At 31.1% G+C, this 19,627-nt stretch overlaps 2 protein-coding genes across 2 annotated transcripts in view; one reads left to right on the forward strand and one right to left on the reverse strand.

Moving 5' to 3' along the window:
- Positions 1–5,753: 5,753 nt before the first annotated feature.
- CSN3 (COP9 signalosome subunit 3) lies at positions 5,754–15,738 on the reverse strand. The gene is made up of 7 exons (XM_072536744.1): positions 15,548–15,738; positions 15,249–15,494; positions 12,627–12,844; positions 11,652–11,864; positions 10,674–10,814; positions 10,427–10,597; positions 5,754–9,067 (listed from the first exon to the last, which is right to left on the reverse strand). Exons 1-7 carry the CDS (start codon positions 15,600–15,602, stop codon positions 8,822–8,824), a joined length of 1,290 nt encoding a protein of 429 aa, XP_072392845.1. The 5' UTR covers positions 15,603–15,738; the 3' UTR covers positions 5,754–8,821.
- A 253-nt stretch (positions 15,739–15,991) lies between these two features.
- The window catches only part of RhoGAP1A (Rho GTPase activating protein at 1A), a 49,070-nt gene continuing 45,434 nt past the window's right edge, over positions 15,992–19,627 (forward strand). The window contains exon 1 of the mRNA XM_072536743.1: positions 15,992–16,428. Within this exon, the coding sequence (XP_072392844.1) occupies positions 16,165–16,428 (264 nt within the window). The 5' untranslated portion in view covers positions 15,992–16,164. The remainder of the gene's footprint in view (positions 16,429–19,627) is intronic.

A 19,627-nucleotide genomic window follows, 5' to 3' on the forward strand; every position in this document is an offset into this window, starting at 1 on the left:
CAATTGGCACTGGCTAGAATGATCTTCATTGGCATATTACAAAATTGGAGATTTTGGTTCAGAGTGGAAAATTGTGACTTTTGAAGATAGATTTCATATTTACGAATGCTGATTTTGCCTTTCCTCTTCTTCTTGGTGTGTCTATCCGTGATAAATGTTGGCGATCATTTCGCATAATGTGTTGAAAGTACTGCAGCTTTCGAGATTTGATGGTGGTCAGTAGAAATGTTTCAAAATATCCTGGACCTCATAAATACGCATTCCCGAAAAAATAAATGGATCCTAAACATGCACCATTACACATGACATGATGTCCAGTATTTCCAATAAACATGACATATTATGTTTCTCCAATCTTAAACATTCCAGTTAGTCATCGCATTTTTATTTTATCTCACATTGAAAGATAAAATAAAAATTTACGACTTCCCGTCTTCAGAATTGCTGTGTAAAAATGTAAAATATTTACGTTGCACTAATTTGGCTTGTAAATAAACCTTTTAAGAACTGAAAAAAATCTAGAGGACAAATAAATAAAAAACAAATTAATGTATGATAGAAAAATAATAGGATTTTGGTTTTAACTTCAGCAAAATATTGCATGGGATAGGTACAGCATTGGGAAAAATATTCGCATGAGATTTTTTGCATAATCACTTTCATAAAAGACCGCAGAATAATGTTCAAGAGGTCATACAAAAGTGATCCTAATTTATTAAACAGTTTTGTATAAATCCATTTTTAGGTTGGGATAAGGGCCTCAAACAACTAAAAACAATGTTTTAAAATCAAATAGGCCAAACTAAAGTATCAGAAACTGATAGAACAAGGTTCGGTGAATTCAAAAATAATTGTGTGTTTTTGAGCCTTAAAAATCATCATTATTGTTTTTTTTTTCAGTTTTAAATTGTATAAGTTGAAAACTATCAACTTTAGAGAAAAATTACAATAAACCTTTTTTATTCAGAATGATCCAAAAGACCGAAAATAAATTTGTGCGGGCAGATGAAATTGATTTATAGATTTTGTTTAAAAACAATTATTGTTTAAATAAATTAGGAATATTAGGTTACGCACGATAAGACACACACATACACGTTAATTAAAACTAAATAAGAAATGAAATAATTAATAAAATGTCAAAAGACCTAAAAAAATATACATGGAGGGACAGAATACCTAGCTTGCCACCTTGACTAGTTTGTATTTATAGCTCGTTGTTGTAGCCGTCGTCGCTATCAGACAGTTTTGTTTCAGATGATTCGCTATCGTCATCTAAATAGATTATAATCTGTATAATTGTTTTTTAAATCTGAACAAAAATTCTAAACAATTTTATAAATTAGCAAAATACTTCTTGCTGGAACACTGTTTCTATAGTAGGTATACAGGAATTTGTTCGTTTGAGCTCCTAGTGTGGTCGTTTTTATGAAAACTAACTGAATTGTTTTTTTATATTTCTATTTTTCACTATATAAGTTATATTATGTATTCTTGTATTATTTCTTAGTTATTTACTATGTATACATCAGTCACTTATTTATATTGTGACGTGACAAACATGTAGTGTTTTGTTTCATCACCATTTTGGCTTTACAGCCCTGTGTGGGTCCTAAAACTTCTGCGTTAGTCTTTTTTATTTTTCTGTACGCCGACCTGGGGCTTGAACCCACATTCACTGAACCATTCGACAGTAAAGCGAATGAGAATCGGCCTCCTAGCCCGCTTGGCTATCTGGCCTATCTATCTATTTAAATAAAACAGAGTTGCTTTCATCAGGTCCTCGTAGACACATCGTCTCAGGACCAGCAACTTCACGTGGAGTCATATGTCGCCATGTTACTAAATCCACTGGTAACTTTAACATCATAGAATGTATCACCATATAATGTAAACCAAATTTAAAAAACAATTTTTAACGGGTTTTTCCCCAAATATTTAGTGGCTCAATACATGTATACCCACCTAGTGCACTGATGATGGAATATGGATTCCGAAAACGTTTTGTGATATAGCCCGATTGGTTTTTTTAAATTATATACCTTTTATAAAGGATTTTTAATAAAAAATTTTTTTAAATAAAACAATTAATAAAGTGGTAATGAAATAAAACAGCTACAATTGAATTTTCTATAAGATAAGGTTGGTTAAAAATGTTGCAAAATAGCAATAAATACATAAGCCTTTTCTTATTCGGTGTTTTTCAGCCACTCATTTCGCTCTTACGTTGTTTTGGTATGATTTCTCTATTTATTATTGTGTAGTCTATCGTTAACTATTGACCTTCTGCCAAGTATTGGAGTTTGTGGAGGAAACACGTGTTGTTTATTCTCAAAACATAAGTTACGATTTGTTGTTTTCTTTAAATCGCTGCGTTATATTGTCTATGCTGTTATTTCCTACTCTAGCGTTAAGATCGCCAAGAATTACCTACTATTTTTTTATTTGAACGTTTTTCTAGACTCTTCAGTACAAATGTCATCAGGTTTATCGATTTCCAAGCCTTAGCTTTTTTCTATTCAGATCTGCTTTTATGTTGACGAGTCAATAAAATCATTAGAAAAAAGTGCAGAGAAGCTAAAGAAAACTGGATGTCAAACAAATGCCTAGAAATTGAATAACTTCAGTAAAGATACGACACCTTTAATGTCCATAAAAAAGTGAAAGAAATGACAGTGGACACAGAAAGAGACAAGAAACAATAATAACGAGATAATTATAGGTACAGAAGTCAAACTGGAGGGATGGAAAGAATATATTCAGACACTGTTTGACGATGGTAGACCTTGTTCTCTACCATCCACGGGTGATCGAATAAATGAAAAAGGTCCAAAAATAACAAAAGAAGAAGTTATTTATGCAGTAAAAGCTCAGAAGAACGGAAAAGCCACCGGTCCAGACAATATCAATGTCGAAATACTTAAATTAATTGCAGACAACGAAAGTAAAAGCCTCGACTTAATAGCACTATTCAATAAGATATATGACACAGGTAAAATACCATCAGATTGGCTAAAATTAGCATTCGTAACGTTACCAAAAAAATCCAATGCCTCACACTGCGATGACTATCGAATATTAAGCAGGATGTCCCATGTCCCTTAAACTTTTCTCAGAATCATTCATACAGGAATTTACAAGAAGTGTGAGTTTCAGATGAGTGACACTCATTTTCGATTTCGAAATAGATTGGGAACACGAGAAGCTCTTTTTGCCTTAAATGTGTTAACACAACGATGTAGAGACATGAATGTAGATGTATAATGCATGTTTTATTGATTATCGAAAAGCATTTGACTGCGTTAACCATCAAAAGATGATCGAAATTCTGAGAACAACTGGAATTGACGAACAAGACTTGCGAATTATCTCAGAACTAAACTCCTGGACAAAATTAACGCACCACTCATATTTTTCTCAATAATCTTTATTTATTAATAATTTACTGTACGACAAGTTGCCTATCAACCTTGTTTGACAGTGACAGTTGTTATGTAAGCTAATAATAGTCATGTTTTAACAATAATTTGTAATTAAACTTCGTTTTAGACTAAAAATGAGTTAAACTTTTCATAAAAAGTGCCGATTAAAGCAAAGTACTCGTGAGAAACAAGCTTTTTATTGTGATATTTTTCATTATATACGTGTTTGGAAGTTGATTTGCATAAAAATCAAATAAAAAAATGAACCGCCAAAGAAATTTGTCATTGGAGGAGGCAGTGCGAGCATCGACTCTCCTAGATGAAGGATATTCAACGCGATACGTTGCAGGTTTGTTAGGAAGACATCATTCCAGCATCAGTCGCAAGGTGAGGCGATATAATAAAACAGGGTCGTACCATCGAAGACCAGGCAAGGGCGAAAACGTTGCACTTATCAAATTGATGATCGTTTTTTGGGACAACGTGCTCTTAGAGATAGGAGAGTCACCAGCAATTTGCTAAAAAATGAACTAGCAGATGTTCGAAATGTCAAAATATCGTCTCGAACAGTTAGAAAAAAAACCCTTGCTTACCAGAGAACACAGGGTTCAGAGATGGACTTTTGCAAGATTGCATCAAAATTGAACCATCGATGATTGAAAATGAGTTCTTTTCTCCGATGAGACTAGAGTAAGCCTAAAAGCATAAGATGGTCGTGAGCGTGTCTGGCGAAGGCGAGAATAAAGGTTTGTCAGCTGCAATATCTCTCCTAAAGTACCTTTTGGTGGTTTCTCTAAAATATTTTGGGGGAAATTTGTTTTGAAGCTCGTACGGAGTTGGTCCCCGTACGTACGAGGTCTATGAATGCCTATTATTACTTAGACCACATTATTGCCAAACATGTAATGCCTTGTGCTCTGTTTCTTTGGCCTAATTTTTTATTCACGCAAGACAACGCTCGTCCTCATGTGGCTCGACAGGTTATTGGCTATCTAAATGATGTTAATATTCCATTATTAGAGTGCCCACCTAACAGTCCGGACATGAATCCTATAGAGCACCTATAGGACTATCTCAAAAAAACGATTTGAAGTCGTAGACTCCCTATTGCCAATCACAACCAACTCATTGAGGCCGTTATTGAAGAATGGGAGAATATTGCGCCAGCTTTTGTTGAGCATTTGATATCAAGCATGCTTCGACGCATAAATGCAGTCATAAGAAGTAGAGGAGGGCCAACACGGTTTTAGTGTTGACCCAGATGCATTTTATTGTTGATGTTACTTTACTGATTTTTTTATTTTTGCAATTTGGAGTTATGCTAGTTTATCTACGCATTTCCGGCAAAAACAAATTTTTAAAGAAACAATAAGGCAAATTAAGGTCATGATAAAGTCATGTTGGACTTATTTGTAGGTGTTTATTATTATTTCAATGTAACTTAGTTTTATTTTGTGTTCATATTGAAAATATTTAGATTAATTAAAGTGGTGCGTTAATTTTGTTCAGGAGTTTATATTGGCATCCAACGGCAACAATTGAAATAAAGCAAACAACATATACGAATCCTACAAGGTTGCGTCAAACGGGGAGGGCGACAAGGTTGCGTCTTATTACCACTATTATTTAATCTGTATTCGGAATATATAATCAGAGAAGCATTAGATGAGGTTCAAAGTGGAATCAAGATTAACGGAAGCAGCATAGAAAACATCAGGTACGCTGATGATACCGTCATAATAGCAAGCAACGCACAAGAACTACAAAATATAATACATTCGGTAGTTCGTCATAGCGAAATGTTCGGTTTACATCTAAATGTTTCCAAAACTAAAATTCTAGTATTTTCAAAGATACCAACAAACATACATTTGTACAACAAGGGACAAATAATAGAACAGGCAACTTCCATTAAAATTCTGGGGGCAAATATCAACAGCCGGGGTAACCCAAATAAAAGATATCCTGTCAAGAATCGAACAAGCGAGGAAAACCCTCATGAACATGAAAACATTTTCAATAAGAAGAAGTTTATGCTCCTAAGCTAGCCTTCAGTATCATAATTTTTTGTGCTGAAGCTCATTTTCCCATTTTTGTAGAAGTATTGGATAAATCCCGTCCGGACCCAATGATTTATATGGCTCAAATAAGTTTATTATTCACTTGACTGCCCTGATCCAACTCTTATTGCCACATGCCAGTTTTCCCTAGAATCATTAGAACAAGTTATGCCTCCAGTCCAGTGTGCTGCCATGTATCTAGTGGTATCAGTTTATCTGATATGGTATGAATCTATTGATATGGTATCGAGGGATGTAATAATGGATACAATTTCTCAGTAAAATATAATTTAATATTTTTTATTTTAATTAAAAAATGTGAAGAAAAACTGCGTTAAACTGTACATACACTAATTATGCATTCCTCAACAATAACTTGGTTACTGTAGTGGGAGTATTCTAACAAACGAAAAATAAACCAAAACATTCACGACTGACTGGTTCTTTAAGATCTACAACCAAATATTCGTTTTTTAAATATATCAGATTATATTAAAAATGTTATATTCTACATGGATAATACCAAACGTAAATATTATTGTATAGTCTCAAGTATTGTATCTTTTTTATATTCTGATGATAATGCAAGATAATGGAATTGAAACTATTTTGATAATTACTGTAAATTCGATTTTTTCTTACGATAATGACAATTTAATTATCGGTGCTTTCTGATGTACCCCGATATGCATTGTACCGGCAATGAAAATCAGTTATATGTCACAATCTAAAGTTCATCTTAGAGCTGTGATTTTTTCCAACATATTCTTTGAACTTTAATATTTTTTGTTTATCTTCTATGTAGAATATTATTTGATATATATTTTTCAGGATCTATTTTATCGAATAACTAGCTGACCCCTTAGAATTAAATAATGTGCCTAAAAAATTAACAGAAAATCAAACAAAAACAAAACACTCAAACATATTATGATTGAAAAAAGTTGAATAAATTTAATGCTTTCTGATAAAACTATTGTTATTGTTCTTGCGTTAAATAAATATCCAACGATGACCGTTTTCCGACACACTAATAATTGCCCATGTGCGAAACATGGAAACTTTAAGTTAATTCCACAAACTTCCAACCGTTGGCTTTGTGATTTGTTTATTGTCATTGCAGAAGCCAAAAGCACGGAAAATTGTAAACGTTTAAAATCAAATGGTACGTTCGTTGAAATCATCAGTATAGGCAGGATCAAGAAATCCTCTTCTTTGTATTTATCCTTGATAATCGTTGTCGCAATGACATTATTCATTACCCTTTTCACAGTCAGTCTCGTTTCATTGTACAGTCGAGGTTGATTAACGTTACGCAGCATAATGACAACTGTAAATTATTAGGTGGGAGTCCAGGCAATTCCAATGAATTCAAAAACTCTGTAGGATAGTTGACTACGTGTCAACTGATTTGAATGAAAACAACTCAGAGTAGTATATTCAACCGAATATATATATATATATATATATATATATATATATATATATATATATATATATATATATATATATATATGAAAAATAGATAACAATCTATTTTCAGGCCTGAATACACATGTGAAATTTCAACTAATATTTCCTTAGTGAGACACCCTAAAAAAAATTCTCGTGCGCCACTGAACGCTTCCATAATATATCTATCAAAAGTTTTAATAAAGTTTTTTAAAATTTTTCTTAATATAGAAGATATTTAACCCTGTCGTTTTCGACATTTTTCAATAATCGCCATGTATCTCGCTAATGTGGGAGCGATTGATGATTTGATTAGGCAATCGTTACTTTAACGAAAAAAGAAGTCATGACATCTTAACTACTTTTTTTCGATCTCCTCTAGTTTTTGGTATACTCTATAAAACATACCAATTTGGGACACCCTGTACATATTGTTTGTTTTTGATAATTAATTAGTGTTCAGTGTGTGTAAGTGTAATGGATACTACACCAGAGAAAGCCACCCAAGTTATTACATTAATAGAAAATATACTTAGCCAGCGAACTATTGCTGTACAAACGGATATGACACGCGCAGCGATTCGAAGAGTGTTCCAACATTATGAGGAGACTGGATCCTTTCGTAGACGACTTTGAACAGGTAGAAAGCGATTTACAACTCCTGATGATTGCTTTATTCTTTCAACAACATTACGAAATCGTCACCTGACCGCCCGAGTGCCTGCGATTCGTCAAAAACTTACTGCAGCTCGTCAAGCACGCCTGCGTTTTTGCACGGAATTATCTTAACTGGACTTTGGCACAGGGATCTGTTCTGTTCTTAGATGAGACCAGAATATGCCTCTAGAGTAGCGACCGAAGAAGGAAAGTATACCGAAGACAAGGAGAGTGATTTGCAGAATGCTGCATTGAAGAGTGTAATCCCTATGGAGGTTGTTCCTGCATGATCTGGGTGCAATTTCTATGGGGGACGAACCGATCTTGTTTTCATTCGTAGAAATAACTGTCTTCACGAGCGAAGAGGGTTAACGGGTGCTACATACATTGAGCAGATTTGAACAATGCATGTGGTATATTTTTATGTAGGACAATACAAGGACTCATACCTCAAGAATCGTGCAAGATTACATTATCGAAGTGGTTTTCAAGTCATGGAATGGCCAGCGTGCAGTCCAGACCTAAATCCCACAGAACATTTATGGGATGAGCTAAAACAAAGAATTCGAGCTAGACTTCATATCCCAAACTTCATCCCAGAGCTTATTATCGCAATAGAAGAAGAGAGGCTTAACATTCCACAAGAAACAATAGCGAACATAATTAGATATACGCTTAATCGTATGAGAGAAGTTACAAATGCAAGAGTAGGTTATGTCCATTATTAAAACATTAATTGTAAAATACAAGTAATAGTTTCTGAAAAAAATATTTCTTTAATCAAAAGTTTACAGTGGGCTGATTTCTATTCACCCAAATTTTTAAAAAAATTCAGAAAGGAAGTATAATTCTACTTAATAGCTGAGAAAACTGTAAATAAAAACTAATAATCTAAAAAATGTTTTGCCAATATCTACCAAAAATTATTTGCTAATTTTATAGATTTTTATTAGAGACTAATTAAAATGTAGCTTATAATCCTTTCAAATAAAAATAGGGACAACCCAAGAAGTATTATTACGATTTGCACTTATCCATGTATAGAGAAATAAACTAAATAAAACTGTTTTAATACAAAAAATAACTATCAATGTTTATTCTATTGCTTGACATTCCATAAAATAACGACAACAAAAAAATGTGTTAAGAAAATCAAACTAGACAAAAATCCAATATATTTAAAAAACGAAAACTCGAATACAGCTCATCTGCATATTTTTAAATTAGTTTTTACATAGCATATGTACTCTTGGGCTGTTCCTCGTCCTGCAAACCTGATGACTTTTTCACGTATTGGGGATTGACTTGAATTTCTTCATCCATTGCTAAAATTTGCCTATCTAATTCCATGCACACGGCTAGTTGCTCTTCGAGACCTTTCAAAACATCAGGCCCGCTGTATTTCTCGGGTTCGTCTCTGAATACGACCATGCCATCTTTTTGGTTTATTGTAGCATAAATTTGTTGTTTTTCAATCTAAAAATAAACAGAATTGATTAATAAATAGCTGGAGTCATTTACACTACTTTAAAATTGGCAAACTGCATTTGTAGACTTTTGATTTCAAATGAGTTGTCTGCATTTCAAAATCTGCTCTGTTCACTTTGCCCATTTTATAGAAATGATATATAAGTGAGTAGTTTTAAGTGAGAAAGCGGTGGAAACTTGGACTATATTTATTATTATATGGGCGTTTCTCTGCTATTTGTAAATTTTTTATACAAAACTGCCCTTAAGCTAATTTTACTAAATGTTTGTTAATAAAATGAAGGGCAGGAGGAAATTAAATATATATCTTTAAAAACTTTACAACTCGTGAAAAGTGACTGTTGTAGTCATCCAGGGGAATGTTTCTATGGACAAAAACAATTATTTTTATTAAGTTTAATTTGACAGTATTTTTAAGACTTTAATTTTATGATACTTAAGTCATAATAAGATTTAAAAAACATCACTTCTGCTAATTAATTATCACAACCGATATTTTATGTTGACATAATATTTTAAAAAATAAGCACTTTTTAAGTAACCAAAGTAATTAACATTAACTATACGATGCCTTACAAAAAATCAATATTAACATTGTACTTCAGGGAAAAGCTTCACATTGATTTATTTCTCAAAAGCTGGTACAGATATAGGAAAAATAAAATAATATCCTTCCTCTTAGACATAAATCTGGATCTGGTAACTTTTGCAATATTTGTCAAAACTGACATCAAAAATCTCTTGTGGAGCTAAGTGGGCAAGAGCTATTTTTTGTAGTAGGTGTAGATTTAAGTGCACATAAAACCAAACGGTATATGCTCGTTTGACAAACATTCATATTCACATTTTATTATTCACATTTTTTTTTTCACAAACTGATCCCAGCCTTCCTTTCAATGTGACTGTGGAGCTAGTCAAACCACTGACCAAATTAATGAAGGGTGGCCTACAATATTCTACAAAGGTCGCACCAAAGGCTTCTTGTCTGCAACTTCAAAGTCAATAGATTATATTGTCTGTTATTTTTATTATACCTTTTTATTAAACATTCTTACTAATCTTACTCAAGATTAAATATATAAGCAAGAGGGGTCGCAAATTAAAAACCTTTTTCTACTTACCTTCTAACCCCTTTATATTTAGCTAATTTATACTGCGTATTATTTTACAATCCCATGCAAATTTTGTTAGTTTTTAGTGATAATATGCGCTTTTTCTTTATATGCTTTCCATGTAAGAGTTTCTGAGTATGATTGTATAAAATATATTTTACTGTAGCGTGGTGAGATGAATTTTTATTTTATTTATGATTATTTTCAGTGATATTAATAAATTTAATGTTCTTACCATCTGTAAAATATGATTTTCAGCTTCTACTGGACTGGAAAGACCCACTCGACTTGCAACGTCAGATAAACTAAGTGTCAAAAATGTCTTTGTCAACCTTTGAATATTTTTTTTATAAAGAACTGACGATACTTGTTTCACAAGACCCATATTATGATCCCTGGTGAACATCTACAAAAATTATAATTATTATTACCCAAACAAATCCATATTTTTTTTCTAAATGTACAAAAAATGTTTCACTTACTTCAGAATGTTTGTTAAGTACAGTATTCAATTCGGCTGTATTGTTTAAGATGAAAGCGTTAGCTAACTCATAATAAGGCTGGGACAGTGGTTTTATAAATCGTGAAACCACCTGAGAAGCAAACTTGGGAATTGACTGAATCTGAAATATAAACATTACAATATAAGGAATATCAAATACTTTATCAGTATTGTTCAAAATTCAAGCAGCTATAGAGGATAATAAACAAACAATAGTGTTTTCAAATATATATATATATATATATATATATATATATATATATATATATATATATGCAAACTTTTATTCTGTTATGTGATATGGAGTAATCTTCTGGGGTGCTGCACCGGATAGCTCAACTCTCTTTATAGTCCAAAAAAAAGGCAGTCCAGGTGATCTTAGGATTAAAGGCGGGAGAATCCTGTAGAGGCTAATTCAAATCACTCAATATACTCACTTTCTCATCCATCTATATATTTGAATGTATTATGTTCCTCTTTAAAAATTTTACTTTGTTTTATCACTTGCTTCCAAATCATGAGTATAATACAAGAAGCCTTAATTTGAATTTTCCACTTCACAGATTTTCTCTAACAGAGAGAAGTCCTTTGTATGCATGTGTCTCCCATCTGACATTCAACAGGCAACACACTATAGAGCTTTTAAAAGAAAGGTTTTTCAACACCTAGTTAACATTGAGGCCTATACTGTGGCGGAGTGCCTGGCCTATCCTCTCTGATCAGCATAATTAATTTGTAATGTTAATATGTTTTAATTTGTGATGTTAATATATATTTTGTTAATCTCTGATTACTAATGTGACGTTATTTGCTCAATTATGTTAAAACTTTATGCAAACAAAAATTTACTCTACTTTAAATTCTCTGAAATAAGTTTTTTAAACTTCAACACACTGATCAGGACAAAAACCATAGTTGTTGCTTATAAAATATCGTAACATATTATACATATACATACCTTTCCATAAAGCAACAGAGACACTAAAATATATTTCTTAAACGATTCTAGCATAATATGTGAAACAGCTAGTGAGGGTGTAGTAATCGCTACTTCGAAAAAATATAAAGCTCTATCTAAATTACGAACAGCTAAGTAGATCATTCCACCATAATAATAATACAACAGAAAATACTTCGATTCGAATTGAGGTCCGTTTGGATTTTGTGACATCTGCAAAAAATACACATAAAGAATTAAAACAAAACTATGGTCACAATCAGATTTAGACAGATACAATCATTTTTTATAAATAGTTAAATACTAAAATATCATTACAAACACTTTTTACATTGACCAAACTTGTTTCCTTAAATGATGCCTTACTTTGAATAGAAGTGATCAATATTTCAAATATTCTTGTGCTTTGTTGTAGCAGACCATTACTACCAATACCAATAAATGCTGACTTGTTATATTCTAGGGATTCCTATTTTATTAATATTACAATGAATACTGCATATATGCCAGATCAGTCAGTTTTTAATATTTTCTGATTTTCTACTTTTATTTTTTCACATTTTTTTTATTATTCTTGTTATAGTCTCAGAGTGATATTTAGTAAATTTATTCCTCAGTAGTTTTTCGGGTCTTTGTGAGCACCTTTTAAAAAAAAACCCTTAATATTTAATGTTTAATAAGTATTTCCCCATACAAGCAGCTCATTCACTAGTTAGCATTTACTTAATGTTTCTGCACTGAAAGAATGAAAGAGAAGGATTTGGTTTCATGAGCAAGTGCCAGAGAAAAGTATCTCATGTGATTTAGAGAGAAAACTATGTCAAAAATGTAGTTTTGATATTTAAAAAAATCTTTATATCTAATTTATGTTTAAAGTTATAATGTTCAATGGCAAAATACCTTTCAGACTTCTTAAACTTATAATAAGTACATAATAGAATAAAATAGATTTAAATATATACATAAAATTCTTACCTCTTGACATATTCCTGTAACATCTACATTCAACAATTCTAAAGCTGGTTTAAAACATTTCGCCAACAGACACAGCTGACACAAGTCTGCATGAATAGATGTTAATTGTGAATCATATAGTCTTAGCTTTGAAATGGCTTTTTGAAGAAGTAATATTCCCTTCAATGGTTGCTTCTGTTCTACTAAATAGTTGGTGAGAGAATGACATAATTCAGCAACTAAAAACATTCAATAATTAAATATTAAAAGTCCTAAAAATCTAAGTAATGTATGATATATGTTTTGTAATATCCACTCCCTATCCACATATTAGTTGTATGGTACATTAATATATCTTAAAAGGCTGCATACTTTATCTCACTCATACATAATTTAGTTCGCAGATTGCTATACAGATTTATAATTCCAATTGGGTGGGCTTACAACTATTTAGAACATTTGTTTCCATCTAAAATTGTTATTAATATCTTTCTACAATTTTTTTATATAATTGTTTTTTATTTGACAAAAAACCTACTTTATCCTAATAAGGTTATTAGCAGAATGGTAACAGTTAATTACATGTCGCTTAGTAAATTAAAGTCTTTTTAAAACAAAAGTAGGTTATCTATAGTGTTTTTTGAATTTAAAATGTCTTTAAGATTGTTTGGTAAATGGTAATTCTGTGACGATTGAACTTTTTGTACTTTTCCACTAGTACATGGTTTACTGTAAGGAGTGAACTGCACTCATCACAAATTGGGTGTTCTTTTTTAAACAAATGTTCACGAGCAAACTGGGTATATCCAAGTTGTAAACAGGAAATAATTATTTGCTTTCATCTGGATACCTTGGGTGGTAGCCATGGTCCAATCTTATTTTTTTATTTCCTGGAATTTTGAGATTTCCATTTATTGTTCTAGTTCTCGAATAGGTGCTGTATGAAGTAGCTTTTTAAATCCATACTTACAGATTAGGGTGATATGGGAAAACATTTCTGTCTGCTACTTCCAACATGTGATGGGACTCAGAGAAATTTGTTGCCTGTATCTTCAGTATGCAATTTATTTAATTCTTCCTTTATTAGTAAAGCTAATGGATGATGTGTGCATATTTTCCTGATTATGTGTAGTGTTGACATAGAATCTATCAAGATTAATGTATTTTTCATCTTATTTGCATTTACGTGTGGTATTGCTTGGTAAATTGCATAGAGTGCTCCTGTTAATATAGTTGCAGTATCAGGATTTCTATGTTTGAGAATCTCTGTGTTGTTAATTATTGTCACTCCAACTTCATTTTAATATACTGTGTAATCAGAATTGGAGTTAATTAGATCTCTGAAATATTATATGGTAAGACTAGAGTTGGTGCTATTTTTTTGGAATTGTAATATACTGCAATTGATTTAGAATTTTTATAATCCAAGGTGGAGATGAAGATATATTTTTGTATTGATATAAAGAGAGAAATTGTTTCTAGTTAAGTAGGTTCATTGCATGATGGATCTTGCGGGAATATGGGAGATTGACCTTTACTGAATATTCAGTACATTTCTTTCATGTTTCTGTGCCTAAAGTTTTCTTCATTTTACAATCATTTTTAACCATCCCATTTTTCTTCATTTTCGTATTATTAATTTACATTATTGACTTAACCATTTATTGTTCTAATAAGTTAATTTATGTTGTTCTATAGCTGAATGTGGTCATATTTTCAGTGTTTTGTCTTCTGCACAACATGCCAAATGATAAACAAGCATGAAATATACATCAAGATCAGAGACTTCGATAAATCCTAGATTTGTAAACATGCCTGGGACAACGAGCACAGACCACTATGGAAATATGCATCAATAATCATGAAAGAAACAGACATAAAAAGAGAAAAGTCTAAGAAGCAGCACTCCTCCTAATCAATGACGAAAAATGCGTAGCAAACCCATCAGTAGAATGCAGCAGGCTTTGGTTGCCAATACTAAAAGAAGAAATGAACAACAAGAATATACCAACAATAGCGGAGTAATTGAAGGCCGAAAAACATCATCTACAAATTTAAAAACAACACACAATACACATAAACACAAACCTATTATTTTGCTCAATTTATGTACTCAACCACAATTATGAAACAGCTTTTTACACAATCATCAGAATTTGATATTTCTAGGATAAAAACACTACCCTCAAATATTGCACAGCCACTATATTATAATGTTGCCTACAAGATCAAGGTCCAGCATGTCAATTTTGAAATGATACCCAATAACAAAATCTTTGCTTATACATTTTTCAGAATTTGTATAATTTTTTTGAAAACAATTTCCAGAGTGGAAATTGAAACATCAAACATTTGTTAATTAAAATAAAATAACATTATTGTTTTATACTTGTTTATTTATTATATATTTTAAGTAACTGATACTAGAGTTTCATTAACTCTCCCTTATATAGTTGAGATTATTTTGTATTTGTTGTCTTTTTACTTTAAATAATTTATTTAAAATAAAAATTATTAGTTTTCCTCTTAATACAACTAGAAATTTTAATAAATAAGATTTTTTATTATTTAGAGAATTCAGGAATTAAGAGATTTCAGGCTAGCATTAGCATAGCAGAGCTAACATTAGAATTGTATACTTACAAGTATCAGGGGCAAACCTAATTTGTTCTCCATTACAATTTAATATAAAATCATGAGCTTGAGAAAATCTATTATCAGTGGTATTGTTTGGTGGAGGAACGCTAAATTTAGCACATAGTACAGCTAAGATTCCCAAAGAATGATGTTGTATGTCCAAAGTTTCCAATACATTATCCAGATGTTGACTGTGCTTTATAAGTACTTCACTAGATTTATTTAAAAATTCACAAAGCTCCCTAAAGTTACCTGAAATCATAACCTTCAATATAGGAAATAAACATAAATTTTAAAATATTAACCGTGGGTAGATGAAGTCCTAACAGTATTCACAAACTGTTCCAATGCAGATGCCATTTCATTGGAACTACCTATGAATTGTAATAAATTTTAAACTATTTAATTAAAAATAAACACCACAAACACTATCCTCATTTGACTTTTGCGAACCGCTTGTTCGTTTGTTGAAGTACATCCGGACACCAAAGACCGAACCGAATCCGGATGTATCGTATCAACTTTATCTGTCGATTGTCAATAATACAACAAATGTCATCTTTGTTTTTTGCATTGAAAGTAAAAGGAAAACACTAGAGTTTTCCAAAGAACGTATCAACTACGTTTAATTTTGAGTACCGATGTGACATTACAACACAGCATTTCACTTGCTTTAATAACTCATGTATGTTATGTCTCACTCTTTGGCATTAGTACAAACTAATTTCTAAAAATAAGCAATGTCAGTGTCAATATTGGACTATCTGTCAAAACGTTTGTCGTTGCTACTGTCATAATTTTGCTATTTATTTGTGAGTGAAAGTGTTTTTGTTAAAAATGCTTTTTGTTTGCTTCTTTAATACGTAAGAAGACAGGAAGATTAAATATTTTTGTAAGAAATAATGTGAAATAAGTTAAAGCAATGAGTGTGTTCGGTGATTTTCAACAAGTTTGGCTGCAAAGATTTCCCGACAGTCCTTTGCCAGGTGCCTGGGAGGAAGATGTCAGGGCGAATTTAGCAAAACATAAACAAAAGGTGTTAATTTTAAAGGAAGAGTTAGAAAAGGAGGAATTCTATGTTGAATATTTAGAAAGATTGTTAAGCGATGTGGAGGAACACAAGAAAAAAATATCCAAAGAAAAAAGTGATGAATCTGATGATGTCATTGGAGATACTATATCTAAAGTAAATATAAAATTTTTGTGTTTCAGCTCACTTGCGAATGTTTATTCATTTATTCTAGTTGCTTAATTACCATTTCCTTTTTCAAGTTCTTGTTATGTGGTAATTTCTTTTTAAAGGTGTGGTCAATATTTATTTTTTGTGTCATGAGTATTGTAAATATTTATTAGTGATAATAATCTTCATTAATAAAATCTGGTCTTAAGATAACATTAAGGATTTACTATATCTTCAAAGTTATTATATTGATGAGACATTTAAATATGCTAAAAGGATGCATTAATTAGTTTGAATTAATTTTACAATCCCAATACCTTTTACAAACTATATCACATTTGTGGTGACCCCATTATATTAAAATAAAGGAAGTGGTTACTGACCTTAAATTCTATCTTTATTATACACTAAATTTTATGTATATATAATGACAATTTGTGTAATGATTCATTTTAAGCAATCCAGATTTCATGAAGGATAATAAAATGATTATAACCATGAAGTGTGAACATTAAAACTTGATGGCACAACAAAGTAAATACCACAGCTGATGTATACAAAGTGATTGGTTTTATCAATAATAGATGTAAAGCCTTCCACTAAAATCCATAAAAGATTTACTTTAAAAAATATGCTTTAATTAAAAAAAAAATGATTTATACACTGTTAGTTTTTATTGAGAACAAAAAATAGGAATAGCTGTTCATACTCATAAAAATTGAGAAATATTTTTCCTGAAAACATTATTTAGATATATTTGATTAATATACAAGTGTTTATCAAGTTCACTCATGTTTTTTATTCCCAGTACATTCAGTTATTACTTTATAGACACATATGTGAACACTTAAAATCTTCAACAAGAGTGATTTTAGTGGCAATTAACGTGTTGAAATGGATTGAGATTTAGACAGAATGTATGAAAGCATGTTATATGACTGTTATTGTTTTTGGTTAATCATAAAGATATTTCTAAGTACATTCTTCTGGAGATGTTCCAGTTTTTCATCCTTTTTAACAAATATTGATCTTATCTTAATAACATATATCTTTGAAGTCAAAATATATGTAGTGAAGACATGATTTAATTTTATTACTCTCATTCTGCAGTGGCTTCAGAATAGCCAAATGTATTTATTAGAATTAGGAGCTATAAAAGTAGTAATATGAGCTATCTTTTTGTTTAAATTTATACAACGGTGACCAAACAAGATCATTTTTGAGATATTTTATCCCATGTATGAAATTTTTAAGAGGAAAAATACAGAAATGGTCATTTTTAATTTGTACTGATTTATAAATCTATAGTTAGGTAACTGTTATGTGCCACTTTATATCAGTGTCAAATTTAAATTTATTTTTGCATAGATACTAAATTTATATAAATAAATTCATTATTCAACAGTTGTATGTGTAGAGTTCATTGTATCAAATATTTTGTGCCTTGACATTGTTACTTATAATCGTTGTTATTGTTCATTTCCTATGTTGATATATGTGTAGAATAATTTGTATGCCAGTTAATTTGCTGCTTTTTGTGTAATAGTTTCCTATAATTAGCTAATAATAGTATTATTGTCATGTCAAACATAAAATGAGACTGCTTGGTTTGGTGTATCAGTAAGTTTATAGTGTAATAGCTGTAAATATGTACATTTAGTGGTAATTGCCTTGAAATACTAGGATATTTTTATAGACACAGATATAGTTTGAATTTGTCAAATTTCGTATTGCAAGTGTATTAGAATTAAAAGTTTTGTTGTAATGGTGAATGAGATTTTATTGCAAGTTCAAAGGTTTAAATTATGGACTACAAAAAGATTTATATACTTAAACAATTTTTTATAACAAACAAATTTCTTATATGCATTCATTAAATCAGAAATATTTTCAATACAGTGCATATTTAATCTTAAGGAATTTGGAGAATTTTAGTCCAAACTTACTATAAAATCTACGCCAACTTTTTGTCTTTTGTCTCCTTCATATTTCTGCCTAATATCATCGTCATCATTTGGCTCTACAACTCTATGTGAGTCTTGGCCACATTTACTATTTGCCTCTATTGTTGTCAGTCCTGAGCAGCTATTTCCCATTGCTATATTCCCATTTTGCGTAGATCACTGGCTACTATGTCCTTCCATCTCTTCCTTGGGCGACCAACTGACCTTCTGCCATTGGGCCTTTCAGGAGTCTTTTGTCACTCGATCTTAGTATGTGGCCCACCCATCTTATTCGGCCTGATATGATGATGGGTAAAAAACAACACATCACAACCTCACACCAAGAAGGTCCAAAATTAAAGTAACCCTATTATTTATCTCTTTTATGTAGATTTGCTTTATCTTTTTTTATGTCTGTTGGTTGGTATTTCATTGGAATTCCTGGAAGTTCTCCTCCCAAGGCAAATGTCTAGATCTGCCACTGCTAGTAGCCTTCTTTTCTGGTGAATTTTTGATATGTCTTTAGTATTTTTCACAAATATTTACTATTCATATTTTTAACAGCTATAAGAACTTACATAACAATTGTAGAAGTGTATGTATTCAGTCATAATTTCCAAAACTCTTTGATGATTTAGCTAGTGACTAAATAAAATGAATGTGCAGAAACCAATTGCTGGTCAAAGGTACTAATTGATCCACATTTACAAATCTGATATCTTATCAACTAGTATAATAAAAGCTATAAAAAAGTTTAAAAATGTGGATACTATTTACACAAACATTTCCAAGGCTTTTGACTAGGTGAATTAATAGATATATTTAAACAAGTTTTAGAAATTCAGATTTATTACACCATAAATTCAATAGATCAGTAACTTTGTATTTGATCAGCAACACAAATTGAAAATGGGTTCTTTTAATTCATATTTAATAACTGTTACATGAAGGAGAATATTGTTTACCTATGATTTTTAGTCTTTTTGCCAGTAATATTTTTGATTGCTTTTATAATAGTGTTTGTTTTGTTTTAACTGGTGGTTTTACATTGTCTCATATAATAAACTATTTAAATGATCAATCACTGCTTCCAATAGATTTAAGTCAAGCCTAAAATAAGTGTCAAAAGATAAAGGTATTGGTGTTGTCCTGGATGAAAATTTACACTTTGTAGAACATATATAATTACAGTAAATTCATCTAAGAAGCTCAGTTTTCTTCTATCTAAAGATAATTTGTGGAATCTTTAGCAGAAAGAACAG

Source organism: Diabrotica undecimpunctata, chromosome 7, assembly GCF_040954645.1.
Source record: "Diabrotica undecimpunctata isolate CICGRU chromosome 7, icDiaUnde3, whole genome shotgun sequence".
In the NCBI taxonomy this organism is placed as follows: domain Eukaryota; kingdom Metazoa; phylum Arthropoda; class Insecta; order Coleoptera; family Chrysomelidae; genus Diabrotica; species Diabrotica undecimpunctata.

Bases quoted from the DNA above. Each gene is read 5' to 3' on its own strand.
- CSN3 (XM_072536744.1), bottom strand. From the start codon at position 15,602: ATGGCATCTGCATTGGAACAGTTTGTGAATACTGTTAGGACTTCATCT. The intron at 15,495-15,547 runs GTTAATATTTTA...TTATGATTTCAG, and splicing joins TAGGACTTCATCTACCCACG to GTAACTTTAGGGAGCTTTGT. The intron at 11,865-12,626 runs GTAAGAATTTTA...TATTTTTTGCAG, and splicing joins TTACAGGAATATGTCAAGAG to ATGTCACAAAATCCAAACGG.